Below are 20,431 nucleotides of genomic sequence, written 5' to 3'. Positions count from 1 at the left end.
ACGGCTATACGGCGCCAGACGCAAGCAGACAGTCGCGGCGCCAGACTCAGCAATTGTTTACCTAGACAAGCAGACAGTGCGGCGCCAGATGTCTATTGTTTCGACAAGCAGACAGCCGCGGCGCCAGATGTCTACAACAAGACAAATGCTATTCCATATACCTACAGCTATTGTTCATAATAAGGGATGCATATAGCAATACAGATACAACTTAATACTACTTTTGTAACACTGCCCTCCACTAAAGCCTAATCGTCCCGATTAGGCACAAATCCTCTTGAAGCAAATGGGGCGAGCATCTCCAAATGTACTACTTTCATTCTACATCGTGCTTTTCCATTTCTTTGTATGCGGTATACCACGTCATTAAGTCGTTTCATCACCATATAGGGTCCTTCCCAGGCTGTCTGCAGTTTCGGGGACAAGCCTTTCTTTCGAAGTGGATTGTACAACAGGACCAGATCACCTTCTTCAAAACCTTTTGAATTTGCCGCTTGATCGAACCGGTCTTTCATCTTATTGCTCATCAGATGCGTATGCTGTCTTACCATTAGATGCAATTCATTCATTTCTTCCTTTAAGGCAGAACAATAATCTCCATCATTTCTTACAGCTGTAGGATTCGTTCCAAACTTAAGATCAGCAGGGAGTCGCAGATCAGATCCGAAAATAATCTTTGCTGGCGTGTAACCAGTTGTCTCGTGCTTCGCTGAACGATACGCCAGCAGGAACATCTGGATGCACTTGTCCCAATTCCGTTGATCTTTATCAACGATTTTCCGCAGATGTTCTTCGAGCGTTCGGTTGAATCTCTCCACCATTCCATCTGATTGTGGATGTAACGCTGTTGTCCGTGTCTTGTGGATGCCCAATAATGTACAGACTTCTTGGAAAATGGAAGATTCGAAATTTCTGCCTTGATCTGAGTGTAATTCGACGGGCACTCCGAACCTTGTTATCCAATTTTCTACAAACGCTTCGGCTACTGTCTTCGCTTCTTGGTTTGGTAAGGCATATACTTCTGGCCATTTACTGAAATAGTCCATGACAACCAGTAGATATTTGTTTCCGGCCGTACTGGTTGGGAACGGACCTGCAACATCCATTGCGACTCGTTCAAATGGTGATCCCACGTTGTACTGTTGTAGCCTACCGCGACTTTTGGCTTTAGGACCTTTAGCTGCCATGCACTCTACGCAATTACTTATCCATTCTGCTATGGAATCACGACAACCGATCCAGTAGAACCGTTGTTTAATCTTCTCTATAGTTTTTGTAATTCCAAGGTGCCCTCCACTAGGTCCATTGTGATATTCTTTCAATACTTTCGGGATCATGGACTTCGGTACTATGATCAGCAGACGAGACTGCTTGCCATCTTCGCTTTCCCAGGTACGATGAAGGTATCCATTAACGAGGTGTATGCTGTTCCATTGGGTCCAATATGCTTTTGCCGTTGGACTCTCGCTACTTATTTGTTCCTTTGGTGGTCGTACCCCATTTTCTTTGGCTATTATCAGCTTTGCAAGATCAGGGTCCTCCAGCTGATTGATTCTGATGCGGTGAGGAGTCCAATCATCTTCAGGTTCTATATTCAGTAATCGCACGTCGATTATACCTTCTTTTCCTTCTGATTTGGAGCAATGTTTAAATTCCAGTGGACAAGGGCGATGTGATAAGGCATCCGGATTTTTGAGGTGAATCCTCTTTCGGTGTTCTGTTGGTTGTTTCCATTTTGATGGGTTTACTTTTATCTTGCAATTTCGGGCAAAGTGACCCGCTTTTCTACAGTTGAAACATCTGCCTGTTGTATTTACTCGCTGTGCAGCAATTGTCTTCAGAGTCTTCAATATTTCCTCCATCAGAGCCGGTTGTTCCATTTCAACCCTTTGTACTTTGGGTGCTGGTTTACTTAGTAGGGAAGCTGTTTCCTGTGTGAGGGCGTGCGAAACCGTTTCAGCAAACGTTCTTTTTGGCATTGCATATGTGGCGCGTTTGGTGTCCACATCACGAATTCCATTTATGAAACATTGAATTTTTACCCTCTCAATGTAATCCACAGGTGCATCTGCATTTGCCAAATGAGCCAGTCGTTCTATTTCAGTTGCGAACTCTTGCAATGACTCGTTCATCTTCTGACCCCTATTTTGCAGTTCGATCTGGTATATTTTATATTTTTTTTCTTTCTATCGCACTCATCAATGCCTCATAGTTGTCCCGTTCACAGTCTGGAATAGTCTGAAGGATTTCTGCTGCCGGTCCTTTCAATGATACAAACAAGGACGCCACTTTGTCCGCTGCATTCCAGTTATTGGCCGTTGCTGTCTTTTCAAACTGAAGTTTGAAAATTTGAAATGGAATACTTCCATCGAATGTGGGTGCCTTCAATCTTTGATTATTTGTTGATGGTGCAGGGCCATGCAGTTGCAGTTCTCGCATACGATTACTCAGTTGAAGAAATTCTGATCTTAAATTTTCTTCGTCATTTTTTATTGTGCTTAATTCGTCTTCAAATTTTGAAAATTTCTCTTGCACTTGTGTATTATTTTCTGTAATCTGTTGTACCAAACGCTTTTCTAACTGCGTATTATTTTCAGTCATTTGTTGTGTAAGGCAAGACTTTAACAGCGATGTATTTTCAGCTATTTGTTGTGCCAGACGATTTTCTGTTTGCACTGCATTTTCTGCCATTTGCTGTGCCAGACGATTTTCTGTTTGCACTGCATTTTCTGCCATTTGCTTAATAGCCACTAACAACGTGTTCATGTCTACACTTGATGATGTTCGTTGTTCTTCTACTTTCTCTTCTACCTTTGTAGAAGTTTCTGGCCCAACAAATTCGAACTCGTCCACATTAATTCCATCCGCTTCCATTGCTTCACGTAATCGTGCCTGCAGATCCGCCTTTTGCCCGCTTATCGGCAAATTACGCTCCTCCAGTTCCTTTTTTAATTGCTGAATTCTCAATTCTCCGAATTTAACCATCTTGAATTTGGATTATTTGACAATCCCACTTCTGACACCAATTGTTACGAATTTACTCTTGCTAGTTTACTTTGTTAGGTTCGTATCTCTGGATTGACAAATAAAATCAACACTGTTTAATTTAATTCAACAACTCTTTATTTCACAACTCGTCTACACTATAGCAGTTTACTCTTAGCACTGATTGATTACGTTGGCGCTGCCACGGCTTATATAGCCACGCACTTCTCGCTGATGCCGACGTGTCCTTCTAGAATATCGCGTCTGGAAATTACCAGAACATACGGCTATACGGCGCCAGACGCAAGCAGACAGTCGCGGCGCCAGACTCAGCAATTGTTTACCTAGACAAGCAGACAGTGCGGCGCCAGATGTCTATTGTTTCGACGAGCAGACAGCCGTGGCGCCAGATGTCTACAACAAGACAAATGCTATTCCATATACCTACAGCTATTGTTCATAATCAGGGATGCATATAGTAATACAAATATAACTTAATACTACTTTTGTAACAATATGCATAATATGTATATACATATACATAACATTGCTGTGATGCCCTGAGAAGTATAGTCTTAATAAATTTATTTTTAATTTTTTGCTTACTAATAGAAATTAAATTTATCACATGTATTATGTATATGTTTATGTATATTGCTGTGATAAATTTATTTTCTATTAGTAAGAAAAAAATATTTATTAGTATAGATTTCCAAAAGCACAGAAATGATTCTGTGAATTTATTCATTAAAATCGCCACTCAGAAGTCATTTTATCCCTTGTAAGCGAGCGATTTTCTTAAATCTCACGCTCCCAGATAAAACCATATACCTCGTCCTCGTGGGTCAGTTTCAAAAACCACAGAAATGATTCTGTGTGATTCTGAAAGGCCAACGCAGAGTATTTCAACCAAAACATACGTAAAATAGTTGAGAATTCGCAGAAAGGCAAACGAAAGAAAAAGAAGTATAACTTCAATAATGCACAAGCATGCAAACATACATATGCGCACACATGTGAATATGTCACCAACCAAAAATTGAAACATTGTTCTACAAAAACAACAACAGCATAAGCATGGAACATTGTGTTGTGTTGTTGTGTCGGCCGAGCTGTGCCGAAAGAAACGAACAAACGATCGCCGATTGTCACCGCTTCGCTTGCTGCTCACACATCTTCGCAGACAAGGTTGCGTTACATTCATATGGATGGAGCGAGGTTGCGCAACTTTGCGTTACTTTTATATGGAAGGTTGCGCAACCAGAATCTATCGCAACCTTTTCCGGCGTCGTATAAGAAGTATAACTTCAAAAATACATTATTTCTCAAGTAATTTTGACAGCTGGTTACGCATTGTGACTGATCCACATTAGAAGAGCAAGAGAGAATAAACAAAGTAAACAAACTTTGTGCGTAGGTATGTATATATGTATGTGTATGGTAACACAAATATTTTCATTGAGATTTAAGGAATGTTGTTGATGATTGGTTGGTTTTATACAACATTTCAAAATGGAATATACTTTATAATAATGATTTCAACTAATTTAGGATGAATTTGACGATTACTTCGAATTTCCCTCAAAAAACAATTGTTGATTTGATGTTTCTTCGCAAAACCAGGTTTGCCATATTCACATTTTATTGAAAAAAAGTATTAAAAATTAGTACTAGATTTCTTGAGAGCTGCGTACTAGCACAAGTAACTTTATCGCAGGAACGTTTCTGGACCGTTTCTTAAGCGTTTTTTTATATGAAGTTTTTACGTTTCTTGAGAGCTGCGTACTAAGCTTTAAAAATGTATGCAGAAGGTGCGCCAATTCACAATAGCCATGCACAATAGTCATTTACAATAAATTGACTGAACCAGTCGCTCATATATCACTAGATTCTGCAATGGGTGCTCTCATGCCCTTGTATATTTCGGTGTTGTATTTTTGCAATCTGCAATCTTGCAAGAGCAAGAGAATACCCCTAACTAATTTCGTCAAGTAATTATAACGCTGCCCTTCTGGCATCCCGCCTTTTCACTAACTGCTGGGTGACGGCACCCTGATTGTGTTTTGTTGCCAGCTCAGAAAACAGATCAGGGTGTCCTGCCAGATGACAAGCGAGAGAGCAAGAAAAGAGATTCCGATCAAGTTAGCTATGAAGAAGTGACGCTTCTTAAAACTAAAAACTAAGAATTAGGAATTCAGTTGAAACTGTAAATTTCCAAGAATATGCAGAGAATGAAATAATAGAACAAACAGTGCTGCCAGATGTGATACGAATTGTCTGTGTGCCCACAGTACTCCCCCTCAAATAAAGTCTTCAAAAACTTCATATAAAAAACGCTTAAGAAACGGTCAAGAAACTTTCCTGCGATAAATTTACTTGTGTTAGTATGCAGCTCTAAAGAAATCTAGTACTAATTTTTAACACTTTTTTTCAATAAAATGTGAATATGGCAAACCTGGTTTTGCGAAGAAACATCAAATCAACAATTGTTTCTTGAAGGAAATTCGAAGTAATCGTCAAATTCGTCCTAAATTAGTTGAAAGCAGTATTATGAAGTATATTCCATTTTGAAATGTTGCGTATAATCTACCAATCATCAACAACATTCCTTAAATCTCAATGAAAATATATATGTTACCATACACATATGTATGTACATACATACATATTACACACAAAGTTTATTTTCTTTGTTTATTCTCTCTTGCTCTTCTAATGTGTATCATTCACAATGCGTAACCAGCTGTCAAAATTACTTGGAGAAATAATGTTTTTTTTTCTTGAGCAATTACTTGAGAGCTGGATATCAACCTTTAGATCCTAGTCCGGCTGCTTAGTGCAGTGAGGCTGGTTGATGTATGTAGCGAATTCATTTGCTTGGTAAGAGTACGGCTGTGCGGCGTACTGTTGTCACTGGTCAATTGGTATGGTTAAGTAGTTGTTGCGAATTTATTTGCTCGGTGAGAGTACGGCTATGCGGCATACTGTTGTCACTGGCCAATTGGTATGGTTAAGTGGTTGTTGTGCAGTTCTCGGTTAGGGCTATGACGGTTGCATAGGAGCCTAAACGTGCGAGTCTGGGTTAGGGTCTACAAGCGACCGATTGGATATTTGTGGAGTTCTCGGTTAGGGCTGTGACAATTGCATAGAAGCCTAAACGTGCGAGACTGAGTTGAGCGCCTAATCTCCGTAGGTTCCGACTTTGCTACCGTTTGCAGCTTGCAGTCGAAAAGGACTTACTATTTTGAGTTTACGATAAAGCGGAGTTGCCGAAATCCGTGCCATTGTCGACGAGGAATTTCGTACTCGATGTGCAGTAGTAAATTAATAGTTGGCGATGTGTTACCGTTGTTGGTAGTGCGAAGTGTAGGGTGTTGAAGCGTAGCGTGGCGGCCGGTTGGCAACCTGCGCGAGGGTTGATTGTGCTGTTGTGCACTTGATAGTGTTGCCTGTAGCGTGGAGGCTGCGACTGATGCAAAGTGCGTTGAGCCGAATTCACTGCAGATGAAGCGATACATTGTGGACTCTAAATGATGTCGATCATATGTACCCTTGACATGTGCTGCAGTGGTTGTAGCGTCATTTTTGGTTGTGCGTGTTGCATGATGACGGCTCGTAGTGCCTGCGACAATTGATATGTGGTCGGAGGTTGTGATGTTGGTTGATGATGAGGTTAGAAGTTGGGTAGTTCGTACATCAGGATATGGAGGAACTGTTGCTAGCATGATGATGATTGCTGCTGCTACAAAGTTTGCGGCAGTGGTGGTGGTGCTTGCTGTTGCTGCTGGTAGATAAGCGGTACTGTACTTATGTGCGTTGCTCCAGCAACAGGTCCTGTTGAAAAGATAGTGATTAAGATTTAAGTTTTATATAGCTGTTGAAGCGGCAACTGCAGCTGTAGCGTCTGTTGTTGCTGTTACTGCGCTGTTGTTGGGGTGTTGCTGTTACACCTGCGATTGCATTTGTACGTGTTGGTTTTTGCTGTTGTTGTTGTTGATGGCTGTGGCCATGTTGTTGCGCTGTACCAGCCGAATGCGCCGATATACCGGTGGTGGTGGCAATCAACTTGGGCTGATACAAATTGCTAACGTAGTAGGTTGTGGTACCATCGCCGGCGGCTGACGCCTGGGTGATGGCTGGCGCTTCGATGATGGCTGGGGAGAGGCCCGTAAGATCGGTGCTGGACGCCCATTGGATTTCTTGTCCGCTGCTGAGGCCGTGGGCGTACAGGTGGCGTATTGCGTTGGCCGTTTGCGCCAGTTGCAGTTGCGCGGCCTCGTAAACGCAACTGGGCGGCAAGGTGATGTAGTGTTGTTACACTGTAGTTGTACCAATTATGGCGTGCTGTTCAGTCGTCGGGGTCACCAATTATGTGGCGACTTAATCACCACATTTATATATTATTAAGCATGATTTATTGAAGAGTACTTGTATTCTCGTTGGCGTCTGGACAAGAATTGACGCTTCTTAAAACTAAAAACTAAGGATTAGGAATTCAGTTGAAACTGTAAATTTCCAAGAATATACAGAGAATGAATAATAGAATAACTGACAAACAGTGTTGCCAGATAGGTCTTGTCTATGTGCCCACACAGCGTAAACATTCAACGTGTCATCAAAAAAAAAAAACAAACAACACAAAAAAAAGAAAATCGTTGTCAGATATAATAACCACTATGTAACCGAGCCGTTCGATACCAAACGAGGTTTCAGACAAGGCGACTCCCTATCGTGCGATTTCTTCAATCTGCTGCTGGAGAAAATAGTTCGAGCTGCAGAACTTAATCGAGCAGGTACAATCTTTTATAAGAGTGTACAGCTGCTGGCGTATGCCGATGATATTGATATCATCGGTCTCAACATCCGCGCCGTTAGTTCTGCTTTCTCCAGACTGAATAAGGAAGCAAAACAAATGGGTCTGGCAGTGAACGAGGGCAAGACGAAATATCTCCTGTCATCAAACAAACAGTCGTCGCACTCGCGACTTGGCACTCACGTCATTGTTGACAGTCATAACTTTGAAGTTGTAGATAATTTCGTCTATCGTGGAACCAACGTAAACACCACCAACAATGTCAGCTTAGAAATTCAACGCAGGATAACTCTTGCCAACAGGTGCTACTTCGGACTGAGTAGGCAATTGAGAAGCAAAGTCCTCTCTCGACGAACAAAAACCAAACTCTATAAGTCACTCATAATACCCGTCCCGCTATATGGTGCAGAGGCTTGGACGATGACAACATCCGATGAGTCGACGTTGCGAGTTTTCGAGAGAAAAGTTCTACGAAAGATTTATGGTCAAGCGCGTTTGCGCGTTGGCCACGGCGAATATCGCATTCGATGGAACGATGAGCTGTACGAGATATACGACGACATTGACATAGTTCAGCGAATTAAAAGACAGCGGCTACGCTGGCTAGGTCATGTTGTCCGAATGGACGAAAACACTCCAGCTCTGAAAGTATTCGACGCTGTACCCGCCGGGGGAAGCAGAGGAAGAGGAAGACCTCCACTCCGTTGGAAGGACCAAGTGGAGAAGGACCTGGCTTCGCTTGGAATATCCAATTGGCGCCACGTAGCGAAGAGAAGAAACGACTGGCGCGCTGTTGTTGACTCGGCTATAATCGCGTAAGCGGTGTCTACGCCAATTAAGAAGAAGAAGAACCATTTTATAACGAAAACTCAAGTTTTGTTTCAATGCATGAAACCTCTTTATAATCACTTTATAACGAAAATTAAAATTTTATATATATGTAATAATATACATATCGTCACCTAAAATACATAAAAACATATTATCAAAAATGAATGAAAACCGTTGTCAGATATAATAACCAATATTTAACGATTTTATAATGAAATCTCTATTTTTTTCAGTATGAGTGCTGGATACGAAAATATATAACCACTTTATAACCAAAACTCAAATTTTATTTATCGTCACCTGAAATGCAAAATAACGTAACATTTCAAGAATGATAGAGAAAGTGATTACGCAATGCACATGTTTGCTTTCAGTCAGCTGTTCTTGTCACGGTTGACTTATTGTTCGCCCGCGCTTTTGAATGTCAATTCGAATTGTGTTTTCAAGTGTTGTATTAATTGGGAAATTTTATTCTATATATATAAAAATCAATGCCACTTTCTTTGTAATTTCATCACTCATAAACGGCTGAACCGATTTGGCTGATTTTTTTTTTGTTGTATTTGTTATTATTAGGAGAAGGTTCTTATGTAAGAAAAAAGTTGCCGGAAACCCCTAAAACAGCCCTTTTCTTTTTCCCATACAAACGTTTTATTTTGTATATACATACATACATACATATGTAAGTAAAAATGATTGTTCGTTTGTTAGTAACGCTAACGCTCGAGAACGGCGGAACCAATCTTCATGAAATCAGAAGTTGTTCGCTGTGGATCTGGAAAGGGTTAGATATAAAAAAACCATATACTTTTCATAAGGAAAAGTCGAAAAATTGGAAATTTCCAAAAAGTGACTTTTCATACACTTCTTTTTTGTTTTGTTTTTCAATATTTTGATTTGTAAATTATTTGAATCGTTCAATTTCGGTCGCTTACTTTTTTATTCCGGAAAAATTATTGAAAATTATTCAGTGAAAACTTTATGTGTGTTTCAAACGAAGTGATCAATTACAGATTGAAATTTGTTACGAAGCAACGAAGACATCGCGCTAATATCGGTCGGAGTTCTTTTTGCCATCAACGTATGGCAGCTCAAGACACAAGAACTTCATGAGACTCCCACGATGCGATGACATATGTGTGGAATTATGGATCGCTGTCAATCAGCAAGCGATCATCACGATAATACAGCAAGACTTTTCAAACAACAGCTACGGTGTTTGATGAACTTTATCTTGAAGCAACGTATGTATTTATATACAAGTATGGTGCAGTCAGATGCTGGATGTACTCTGTTGAGTTGCAAAAAAGAGGTTTGCCCCAGGCACACATTTTTCTTTGAATGGTGGATGGTGGTTACACCAGATCAAATTGATGAAATCATTTCTGCCGAAATTTCTCATGCAGAGAAAGATCCATTATTCTACGAAGCGATGAAAACCAATATGGCGCATGGACCTTGCAGACATCCCACTTGCAATAAATGCACGGAACACTATCCACGTGCTTTTCTTTCGGAAACGCAAACTGGAAATGATGGATATCCACTCTATCGTCGTAGCTCATCAGACGACAATGGCAGGACATTTACCATTCAACTTAGAGTAGTGAATATCGAAGTTGAGAACATATTGATCGTACTATATTCTCCACTGTTGTCTAATTCACATTCAAAACTCATATCAATGTTTAGTATTGCAGTTTGGTGTAATCTATAAAATACGTTTGTAAGTACGTCATCAAAGGAACCAATATGGCGGTTATTGGTCTTGAACGATACGGTCGATACGTGAACTGCAATAAAGCGCTTTGTAGAGTATTTACTTCTGCAATTCATGAACGTTTTTTGACTGTTGTGCGTCTCGCAGTTTATTTGAAGAATGGCTTAAGAGTGTTTTTCAACCCAGAGAATACAGTACAGCCAGCGGAAACACTTCCAATAACATTGACATTTTCCATAATACAATTGCTAAGTATGTATTTGGAATAGAAGAAAAGAACTGCAACCAAATACGCCGTGAAATAGATTATAAATGGTTCAGTAATCAGTCGTTGAGTATGTATTATACCACGTGCATCCCTAAAGACTGATGTCACAACCTTTCCAGCCGCCTTTTTCGTTTTTCCACGCTTGAAAACCATCACCACCAACTTCATCATGTGCAGTCCACTAGAATGACTGTCGATTGGACTCCAGCGGGAAATGATGGAGCTATATTTTTTTATTTATTGCGATTAGAGAGTACTTAAACACTTCTCAGAATTAGTTGTTTTTGTTGGATAATGAACTTGCGAGCACCTACTTTGCAACTCAACGGTGGATTTCCCTGAGCCCAAATTCAAGAGTATTTTTCACAAAAAAACAAAGCTTTATTGACACATGAAATGCTTTATGATCGATTTTTTTAAACTAACACAAGTTGCTTCAGAAAAATGCTATATCTCATTAACTAATAGTTATAATCCAACTAATAGAAATCATATAGATGGTAGTAGTAGTATTATCTATGTATCAGCCACAGTGAAGCGTGGACGGGTCCTCTAGTAGTTTTTAAAATGCGTTGCGCAGTATTCGGTTGCAATAATAATAATGGTAAAAATTGTGCTACGAAATGGAGATTTTTCCATTTCTCTAAAGATAAAATAGTCCTAAAACAATGGATTCATTTTTGTCGTCGTACGGACCAAATTAATGTTAACAAGTAAGGAAGGGCTAAGTTCGGGTGTCACCGAACATTTTATACTCTCGCATGATAAAGTGATAATCGAGATTTCATTATCCGTCATTTACATATTTGTTTATTTTGGTTGATAATGTATATATTGTATTATACAGAGAAGGAATCAGATGGAATTCAAAATAGCGTTATATCGGAAGAAGGCGTGGTTGTTAACCGATTTCGCCCATATTTCGTACGTATCATCAGGGTGTTAAGAAAATATTATATACCAAATTTCATTGAGATCGGCTGAGTACTTCCTGAGATATGGTTTTTGGTCCATAAGTGGGCGACGCCCACTTTTCAATTTTTAAAAAAAGCCTGGGTGCAGCTTCCTTCTGCCATTTTTTCCGTAAAATTGAATGTTTCTGACGTTTTTTGTTAGTCGGTTAACGCACTTTTAGTGATTTTCAACATAACCTTTGTATGGGAGGTGGGCGTGGATTTTATCCGATTTCTTCCATTTTTGAACTGTATATGGAAATACCTGAAGGAAACGACTCTGTAGAGTTTGGTTGACATAGCTATAGTAGTTTCCGAGATATGTACAAAAAACTTAGTAGGGGGCGGGGCCACGCCCACTTTTCCAAAAAAATTAGATTAAAATATGCCCCTCCCTAATGCGATGGTTTGTGCCAAATACTCTTTAATATCTTTATTTATGGCTTAGTTATGACACTTTATAGGTTTTCGGTTTCCGCCATTTTGTGCGCGTGGCAGTGGGCCGATTTTGCCCATCTTCGAACTTAGCCTTCTTATGGAGCCAAGAAATACGTGTACCAAGTTTCATCATGATATCTCAATTTTTACTCAAGTTACAGGTTGCACGGACGGACGGACGGACGGAGAGACATCCGGATTTCAACTCTACTCGTCACCCTGATCACTTTGGTATATATAACCCTATATCTGACTCTTTTAGTTTTAGGACTTACAAACAACCGTTATGTGAACAAAACTATAATACTCTCTTTAGCAACTTTGTTGCGAGAGTATAAAAATGCATGTATTTGTGAAGTGCACTTCGCTCCAGAAGCCTTCGAAAGAAACTTGCAGTTTGAAATGGGTAATTATAGCATTTTGATTACAATAATTTTACTTTTATAACTAAACACTCTTGCTTGTTGAAGTTCGCGAAATCCAACTAAGTTGCTACCTAGCGCTTTTCCCACGTTAACCACTACTCCTGCAGAAGCTAATGAACGACAGAAAAGGATGGAGTCTCGTTCTAAAAAAGAGATGTTAACAACAATGTTGAAAAATACCGCCCCTGTTGAAGTAATTCAAGAAGACGAGGTTGGAGAGGCACCTCAAACTGCAGGAGAGGAGGTCATCGATGATGGTTTCATCAATTGCTTCCATTCCAAAAAGGTAATACTCTAGCTATATATTTAGATAAGTTGATTTTCTACAGTTTTTGGTTTTACTTATGATTTACAGGTATACTCCAAAGCAATATTGCTTTGAAATTGCTGCTGGATGACTTAAGACAACAGTACAAAATTGATTACGTTTTGACCTACCGATTAAACCAGGACGTTTTGGAAAATTTTTTTGGCGTAATCATGATCACCCTGACAGACAGGAGTTCAAATATAGGCTGCGTTCCAATATACTTGGTCACAACGAAAGAGTGATCACAGAAGAAGGCAATGTTGAAGTCGACAACACACTAGATTTGGAAGGGAATTACTTATCTCTAACCGGTAATTATCAAAATATTAAACGTACATAGTATTATAAACCTAAAACTACAGAAAACATTCTTATATAAAAATGTATTGATTTTAACATATGCAAATATGTACTTACATGCAAACTAAGTTTTTGAAATACTAACCACTGTTTCTTATCCTAATTATAATCTTAACTAACAATTTATTCCATTTATTTATAAGCATGTATGTATGTTTATTATATTTTTGCAGGTGATATTTTTCAACGTGTGTCAGTTGATCTAATACTATGTTCGGACCGACAACGAAAACATGTTTTCGTGGGAAAAACTGGTCCATGCAAATCTGTCAAACGAAAACACAGTCGCTGAAAACTACTTGAAAACTTACATTCCACTCATTATAATCGGTGCTTGCTCTAGTTTAATCGATGTTTTTGGAAGACATGTTTTGTCGGCCCTAAATTGTCATTTGATATTTGTTTACATTCCATATACAAATACAGCTGTTGCTTGATCTTCTCATATTAGGGGGATTCTCTTGCTCTTGTAAAACCTTGCACCGTGCAGAAATTGCTGAATTTTCCCTTTGGTGCAACGGCACAACAACAAACACACGCAGAAAATTATTTGCAATGGCTGTAAAATATGTCAGACCAAAACCCATGTTTATTTTCGTGCCGTTAGCCGTTATATATTTATGTATGACTAGATTCTGGATTTTTGCATTTTGTGTCATCGTGCAATTTTGCAAGAGCAAGAGAATGCCGCTTTTGATAGTTGTCAGTGAAAACCCATCGAAAACACACATTGTCGGTCCGAACGACTTAGATTCCACAACATACAAATATGTTTTCAAAATGTTTTCAATGTCGGTCCGAACATAGTATAAATTCCACTGACCCAATTGAAAAAAAATGATGAGTTGGAGATTCCCAACAACGACGGACTTGAGAATTTGGCAGGGTACATCTGCCACAAACTCGGTAAAGACTTTCCCGAATTTGTGCCAATTCAGAAAACTGTTCGTCTTATACTTAGGTTGATCGCCGTTCTGAAGGAGGACTCTCAAAACCCACAGATATGTTGATGGAGAGTATGAGAGGCTTGCAAGCAGTATTTAACGACGTCAATGGTACTGATTTGCATATATGTACAAATTACGTCCAGAAGCATTTAGATTTAAGTAATTTTGTAAATTGTAGCTCGAAAGTAAAATAATTGTTTTTCAGAGCTAGGATGTATTTTAGGATTCGTTCCTTATACCATGTTCAGACCGACACTTAATCACACGATTTCGGCTGGTGAATGGATTATCCCACTAATCTTAAAAATTTATCAGATTTCGCCATACTAAAATGACAGTTCAAAATTACTTCATCAGAATGATTTGAAACAGACCAACGCTAAATCTCTCTGTGCGACTCTGATTTTGCGCCATCTGTTGGTCAAATTTGTTTAATTTCAGCTGATTTTAACACTATAAACTGTCAGAATTTAAAACTAACAGACAAAGAAGACAAAAAAATAAAACAAAATTTTCGTTGATTACAAATCACAGTACAAAGTAAAAAAAAATATAGAAAAAACTATTAAAAAGAAACGAGTTATGTAGAGTGAGGCTGCCGAGGCCTACTTAATAGAGGTATGGCAACAAAACACGCCAGATCTGGGGTCAACGCGAAAAAAATAACCACATATACGAAGAAATGTCTTCTACGATGTTTTTGGCTGGACACGAATATACGTCCACTGAGATTAAAATTAAGTTGCACAATTTTACCAAAAAATACAGGTAAGTAATAAATTATGAGGTAAACATATAAATTAAATATTTTTTTTTTTATTTTTAGACAAGAAAAGCAGAAAATTGGTCCAGCGGGTGGCTCCCCTAGTCGGTGGAAATATTATGAGGCGGTCCACCAAGCACTATGCGGATTTTGTTCCGCCGAGGGTAGTTTTAAGCGCATTGGAGTAGATTCCAATATTCATAATAAAATAAAATACGTTTATGGAATGTTTCTTTACACTTTTATTTGTTTCTTCTATTTTCAGTAGACATGGAACCTATTTACATTGAGGACGATACAGAAGGAGAGTCGCCGCTCTTAAGCGTCTTAACGTCGCGTGGTTGCGCACGTCCATCGTCAAGCGATGCTGTGAAAAAGAAAAAAACAGTGTTAACAATAATGGAGGAAATTAAGGATGACTTATTAAAGGCGACTATAAGCGATTTATATATGTATAACTAGCTGACCCCGCAGCCGTTCTCCTGCGTGAAATTATGTATTTTGAAATGAAAAGAAAGTTAAATTTATCATTTAATTTTTTTTTTAATGTAACGCAGCTTTATAAACAACGTTTTTTTGGTTTCTGTTCCGGTGTACAGAAAAGATGGTTTTCCAACTCGTGAGCACGCCACGGCCGTGTGAAAAACATAGCATTTCCTTATTTATGCCGGAATACGTTTGAACTGAAATGGAAAATCGTTAGAACTCGAAAGAATTCGTAGAATCAAGCATTCTCCCCCATGCATTCGGCGCATGAAGATTGCAAAACAAAATAACGACGGATCCTACATTAAGACGCAAATGATGCGGTGGCATACCAAGCCTGTCCAAAGAATTAAGAAATACCACTGGATAATTCACGGCGTCGTCTTCATTGTCAAGACGATCGATCGATTTGTATGAGCGCAAGTCTGCCGAAATTTGCCTTTGAACCTTCCAGTTTAAGCCAACAACATCGGTATTTTTGGCAGCTAACATTACGCGTGCACTTAAGGAATCGTAGTTTTGTGATGAGTTCATCTTTCGTGAATTGATAAAAGGAAAATGGAATTGATATCGAACCACCGGAAGTATCAACCGAAATTGTACCATTTCCAATTTTTAGCGAAGACAATGTAAAATGTCTTTGACAATGTCGATGTTTATATCGAAAAGTATGCGAACTTCATTTTCATTCCAGTGATTAACGTGTTCCAGCAAATATAATTGCTGGCTTACTTCTCCAAAACTTGCACACATCGAACCATTCACAGTAAGCAATGACTCAAATATAGTTGAACCGCGTACATTAATCAATAGCAACCGAAGGTAGAAACAATCGTCGTTTTTCGGGTGGATTGTGTAAATTCGTCCTAATGCATAAGACACCTGGATGTCAATCTACTGGTTGGCCTTGCTTTCTGCGTAACTATTTCTTCGACGATGCATTCCATGTATAATATCAAGGTATTTCCGAATAGAGCAATGTTCTCACAAACGGATCACTGACGAAAGTTGAGAAAAAACTCGACAATGTTAATTTTGTTGCTGGCGATGTTTCCACTGGCTATACTGTATTCTCTGGGTTGAAATACACCTTTTGCCCATTCTCCAAATTAACTGCGAGACGCACAACAGTCGGAAAACGTTCATGAATTGCAAAAGTAAATATCCTACAAAGCGCTTTATTGCAGTTCACGTATCGACCGTATCGTTCAAGACCAATAATCGCCATGTTGCTTCCTTTGGTGACGTACTTACAAACGTATTTTATCGATTTCACCAAACTGCAATACTAAACACTGATATGAGTTTTGAATATGAATTAGCCAATAATGGTGAATATAGTACGATCCATGTGTTGTCAACTTCGATATTCACTCTTCTAAGTTGAATGCTGAATGCTCTGTTATCTGGTGAGCGATGCCGATAGAGTTGATATCCATCATTTCCAGTTTGAGTTTCCGAAAGAAAAGCACATGGATACTGTTTCGTGCATTTATTGTTAGACATACAAACCGAAAAGGGATTGTAGTGTCCGCAAGGTCCATGAACCATATTGGTTTCCACCACTTTATATAATACTGGATCTTCCTCTACATCAGGAATTTCCGGAGAAATGATTTCATCAATTTGATCTGGTGTAACCATCATCCACCATCCAAAGAAGAATGTGTGCGTGCCTAAAACCTCTATTTTGCCACTCAACAGAATACATCTAGCATCCAACAGCACCATATATACGTTGCTTTAAGATAAAGTCAATCAAACATCGCAACTGTTGTTTAAAAAGTCGTGCTGTGATGATCGCTTGCTGATTGACCGCGATCCATAACTCCGCACGTATGTCACCGCATCCTGGGAGTACTTCTTGCCTTGCCTTTCCTTGGGCTGCCATACTTTGATGGCAAAACGAACGCCGACCGATATTAGGCCGACCTCTTCGTGGCTTCGTAACAAATTTCAATCTGCAATTGACCTCTTTGTGTGAAACACACGTAAAGTTTTCTCTGAATAATTTTTAATAATTTTTATTTTCAATAGCCGGAATAAAAAAGCAAGCGACCGAAATTAAACTATTTAAATAATTTACAAATCAAAATATTGAAAAACAAAACAAACGAAAATAGAAAAAAATTGTATGGAAAAAAGTAGGGGCATGCGAATATTCGAAATGTCGAATTATTCGACGCGAATCGAACCGAATTATTCGATCCGAGATTCGACCCGTATATTCGCATTATTCGAATAGTTCGAATAATTCGAATAATTTTAATATTTGACTATTTGCATGATTTTTTAATTAGCGCCAGTAGTATCTGAATCTCGTTCATGCATCTGACGTACATCTGTCATTCTCGTTTCAAATATTCAAAAAATCAAATATTGGTTATTTTTTGTTATGTTGTTGTCGACTCGAATCGAACTGGGTTCGCTTTCCCTAGAAAAAAATTACTATTTGGAATTATCCAATTTTATCGAGTTTTCATTGTTTTTAATATGTATTCTGCTATTCGGGGTGGAGACAAATCCAACGAATCAGTAACCGTGAAAATTGGTTCAGCAGATCTCGAGTTATAAGTGTTCGAACAAACCCGTGTTTGTTTTATATTTATAGATAATTTTCATCATCGAAAATTTGGGTCTTGCTGCTGAAAAAGTTATCTTTCAGCAAGACAATGACCCGAAGCACACGGCTCGCCTTGTACAAGATTGGATAAAACGTCAAAAATTTTCGACCCCTACATGGCCCCCTCAATCACCGGATATGAATCCAATCGAAAATTTGTGGAGTCATGTCAAGGCGCAGCTGGCGAAGTACCCTAATCCTCCTAAGGGGGTAAATGAGTTGTGGGAGCGGACTCAAGAGGTTTGGAATGCAATACCCCCCGATTTTGTATCGAAATATACAAAAAATATGCCCAACCGGTTGAACGCTTTAAAAAAAGCTAAGGGTTTTTGGACCAAATATTAACTTTTTGATTATTATATTTTAACATTACACCGAATGCAAAACTGTAACATTGAGCTTTTTTTACGTTATTACTTTTAAACATATTGAATTGTTATTAAATTACCATGATTAGTTACTTTAATAAAGCTAAGGCTACAATTAATTGAAAACAAAAAATAAATCATTAAAATCCTTCTTTATTTTTGTTTACGACGTCATTTTAGGATGGATCACTGTGGGGTGTTACAGTATTGCTCGTCACTGTATATAGATACATAATATATATAAATATCTGTTTTTTGTACTGGAATTGAATTATGAGATATGTATGTAAATATGGATCGGTTGAGATTTAATAATATTTCAAATTTGAATGTAATAACTCACCGAAATACGAAACGAACGCTCGTCTTATTTCCTCTGCTCTTGGATTGAAATTTCCACAAATGTTAGAGACGTCTTCTGGCAACTGCCGAGATTCGTTTTCGATTTGTTATGCTGCAATCCACAATTTCGTCATTTTCCTCATTTAAAAAGTTGTGCAAAACGCAGCACGCTTTTATGACAATTTTCGTGTTGGCTATGTGGTTAAAGAAATACATTAGGTGTTTAAAACAGCTTCATGAAAAACTTACCTTGCATCTACTAAAGCCAAAAGAACTTTGGAATACCAGCCTTTGTAACTGTAGTAGTCAACAGCATCTTCTGCAGCTGGGCGAACTTCTATATGACAACCATCTAGAACTTAAAAATATATAAATACTCCAATGTAAAAAATTTAACTTATTACCTATAGCTCCTAACACTTGAGGGAAACCCAATGACTCAAAACCATTTAATTAGTCGCGCAATTGAATTTCGTTCATTGGGAATTTCTTCAAATACATGACAGATATCAATTAGAATGGAGCAGACAGTGTTTTTACCAATTCCGAACATATTTCCAATTGTTAGGTATTCTGCAGAAGAGCTAAGAACATATAATGCAATAGCAACGCGTTTCTCTAATTGAATTGCTTTCCGGTAGTTAGTGTTTTTCTTCTCCAAGCCTTTCAACATAATACACAATTTAATGAAATAATTGCGCTTCATTCGGAAGTTCTTTTTAAAAAATGCATCTGAATTCACCTGGCAGTCGACTTCCCAAAACGTTTGGCCACGAGTCTGAATTATATACACATTATAATTAAATGAAGTTATAATACCAATATTTATATATGTATGTACTTGCGTTTATCCAAATAGACCTTGTTGAATTTGCTTTATATAGCCTACACATTTTTAGTGCTACGTGCTCATACAGCAAACGTTTCATTGCTAAGCGGTTAGAATCAAACAATTCCCAAATTATTTCCATTGAGCGGAGATAATTTAGAAAAAAGAAGACAATTTTTATAACAAGGTACGACATTACTATGTTTTCCTTTAATAAATACTTTGATGTTTATGGCCGAATGTCAAAAATATCTGATTTATAAATCACCAACGGCAGTAAGAACTCTTTTGGGTTATGAAATGCTTACATGTAATCTAATCTTTTAAATTTTCGGTCTGAACAAGATATTAAATAAAAACTTAATTGACCATATGTATAGCAAAAAAAAATAAAATAAGACAATAAATTAATTGATACTTGGTCATAAAATATTCAATCTTTTTATTTGCATAGATGTATATGGTTGAAACAAATACAGCAAAGAGACAAAATTAAATAATAACTACAATGAAAATACAATTAAATGAATATGTAGATAAATGTTCACTATAAAATATTCACTTATATCGATTGATGATATTCATGTTTTTGTATGCCTGCAATACAAAATTTCTTCTTAATGCAAAGAAAAATAAACAACTGAAAATCAGCTGATTGACGTTGGTCAACCGTGACGTAGATGCGCAGAACGAACAAAATTTGAAGTCGTCATTGTGTTTCTTTCAGTCATGGTAACATTTTCGGAAATTTACAGTTACATGAATGAAACACGAAATAAATTGGAACATGAGTGAACAAATTTTAATATTGGTTAAAACTGGTTTATATCTGAGCGCAGAACCTGAAAATATTGAACATATTTAGTATTATGTATGTTATTTGAAGTAGTTAAGCGTAATCAATAAGACACTCAATTTGGAATTTTTTGATGATACGTTATTTTGCGTTTCAGGTGACGATATAATAATG

The 20,431-nt window shown here is 38.1% G+C and overlaps 1 protein-coding gene, 2 long non-coding RNA genes and 1 pseudogene across 8 annotated transcripts; 2 read left to right on the top strand and 2 right to left on the bottom strand.

Annotated features, from left to right (window-relative positions):
* Positions 1-3,740: 3,740 nt before the first annotated feature.
* On the bottom strand, positions 3,741-3,870 carry LOC125779849 (small nucleolar RNA U3; annotated as a pseudogene).
* A 3,415-nt stretch (positions 3,871-7,285) lies between these two features.
* On the top strand, positions 7,286-14,413 carry LOC125779589 (uncharacterized). The gene is made up of 5 exons (XR_007423365.1): positions 7,286-12,414; positions 12,479-12,719; positions 12,789-13,054; positions 13,277-14,158; positions 14,256-14,413. It is a non-coding gene; the product is annotated as an uncharacterized LOC125779589 (long non-coding RNA).
* Positions 14,414-14,438: 25 nt separating this feature from the next.
* LOC125779536 (uncharacterized) lies at positions 14,439-15,860 on the top strand. 2 transcript variants are annotated; one of them, XM_049460902.1, is made up of 3 exons: positions 14,439-14,818; positions 14,877-14,977; positions 15,082-15,860. In XM_049460902.1, the coding sequence occupies exons 1-3, from the start codon at positions 14,733-14,735 to the stop codon at positions 15,273-15,275; spliced, it is 381 nt and encodes a 126-aa protein (XP_049316859.1). In that variant the 5' UTR covers positions 14,439-14,732; the 3' UTR covers positions 15,276-15,860. The 2 variants fall into 2 exon arrangements, with proteins under 2 accessions (XP_049316859.1, XP_049316858.1); XM_049460901.1 differs by having other exon boundaries at positions 15,079-15,860.
* Positions 15,028-19,635, bottom strand: LOC125779564 (uncharacterized). Of its 5 annotated transcripts, none has more exons than XR_007423324.1 (5): positions 19,474-19,635; positions 19,037-19,410; positions 18,882-18,984; positions 18,634-18,826; positions 15,028-15,180 (listed from the first exon to the last, which is right to left on the bottom strand). It is a non-coding gene; the product is annotated as an uncharacterized LOC125779564 (long non-coding RNA). The 5 variants fall into 5 exon arrangements; XR_007423323.1 differs by lacking the exon at positions 15,028-15,180 and adding an exon at positions 18,264-18,550; XR_007423325.1 differs by lacking the exon at positions 15,028-15,180 and having other exon boundaries at positions 18,264-18,826; positions 19,037-19,295; positions 19,375-19,410; positions 19,474-19,627.
* Between the last annotated feature and the right edge of the window lie 796 nt (positions 19,636-20,431).

This window comes from Bactrocera dorsalis, chromosome 6, assembly GCF_023373825.1.
Source record: "Bactrocera dorsalis isolate Fly_Bdor chromosome 6, ASM2337382v1, whole genome shotgun sequence".
In the NCBI taxonomy this organism is placed as follows: domain Eukaryota; kingdom Metazoa; phylum Arthropoda; class Insecta; order Diptera; family Tephritidae; genus Bactrocera; species Bactrocera dorsalis.
Note: the sequence above shows the minus strand (reverse complement) of the source record. Positions and strands in the feature narration are given on the sequence as shown.

Excerpts from the sequence above, each read along its gene's own strand:
- LOC125779536 (XM_049460901.1), top strand. The coding sequence starts at position 14,733 with ATGTCTTCTACGATGTTTTTGGCTGGACACGAATATACGTCCACTGAG. Across the intron at positions 14,819-14,876 it reads AATTTTACCAAAAAATACAG|ACAAGAAAAGCAGAAAATTG; the intron begins GTAAGTAATAAA and ends TTTTATTTTTAG. Across the intron at positions 14,978-15,078 it reads CGGATTTTGTTCCGCCGAGG|TAGACATGGAACCTATTTAC; the intron begins GTAGTTTTAAGC and ends TTCTATTTTCAG.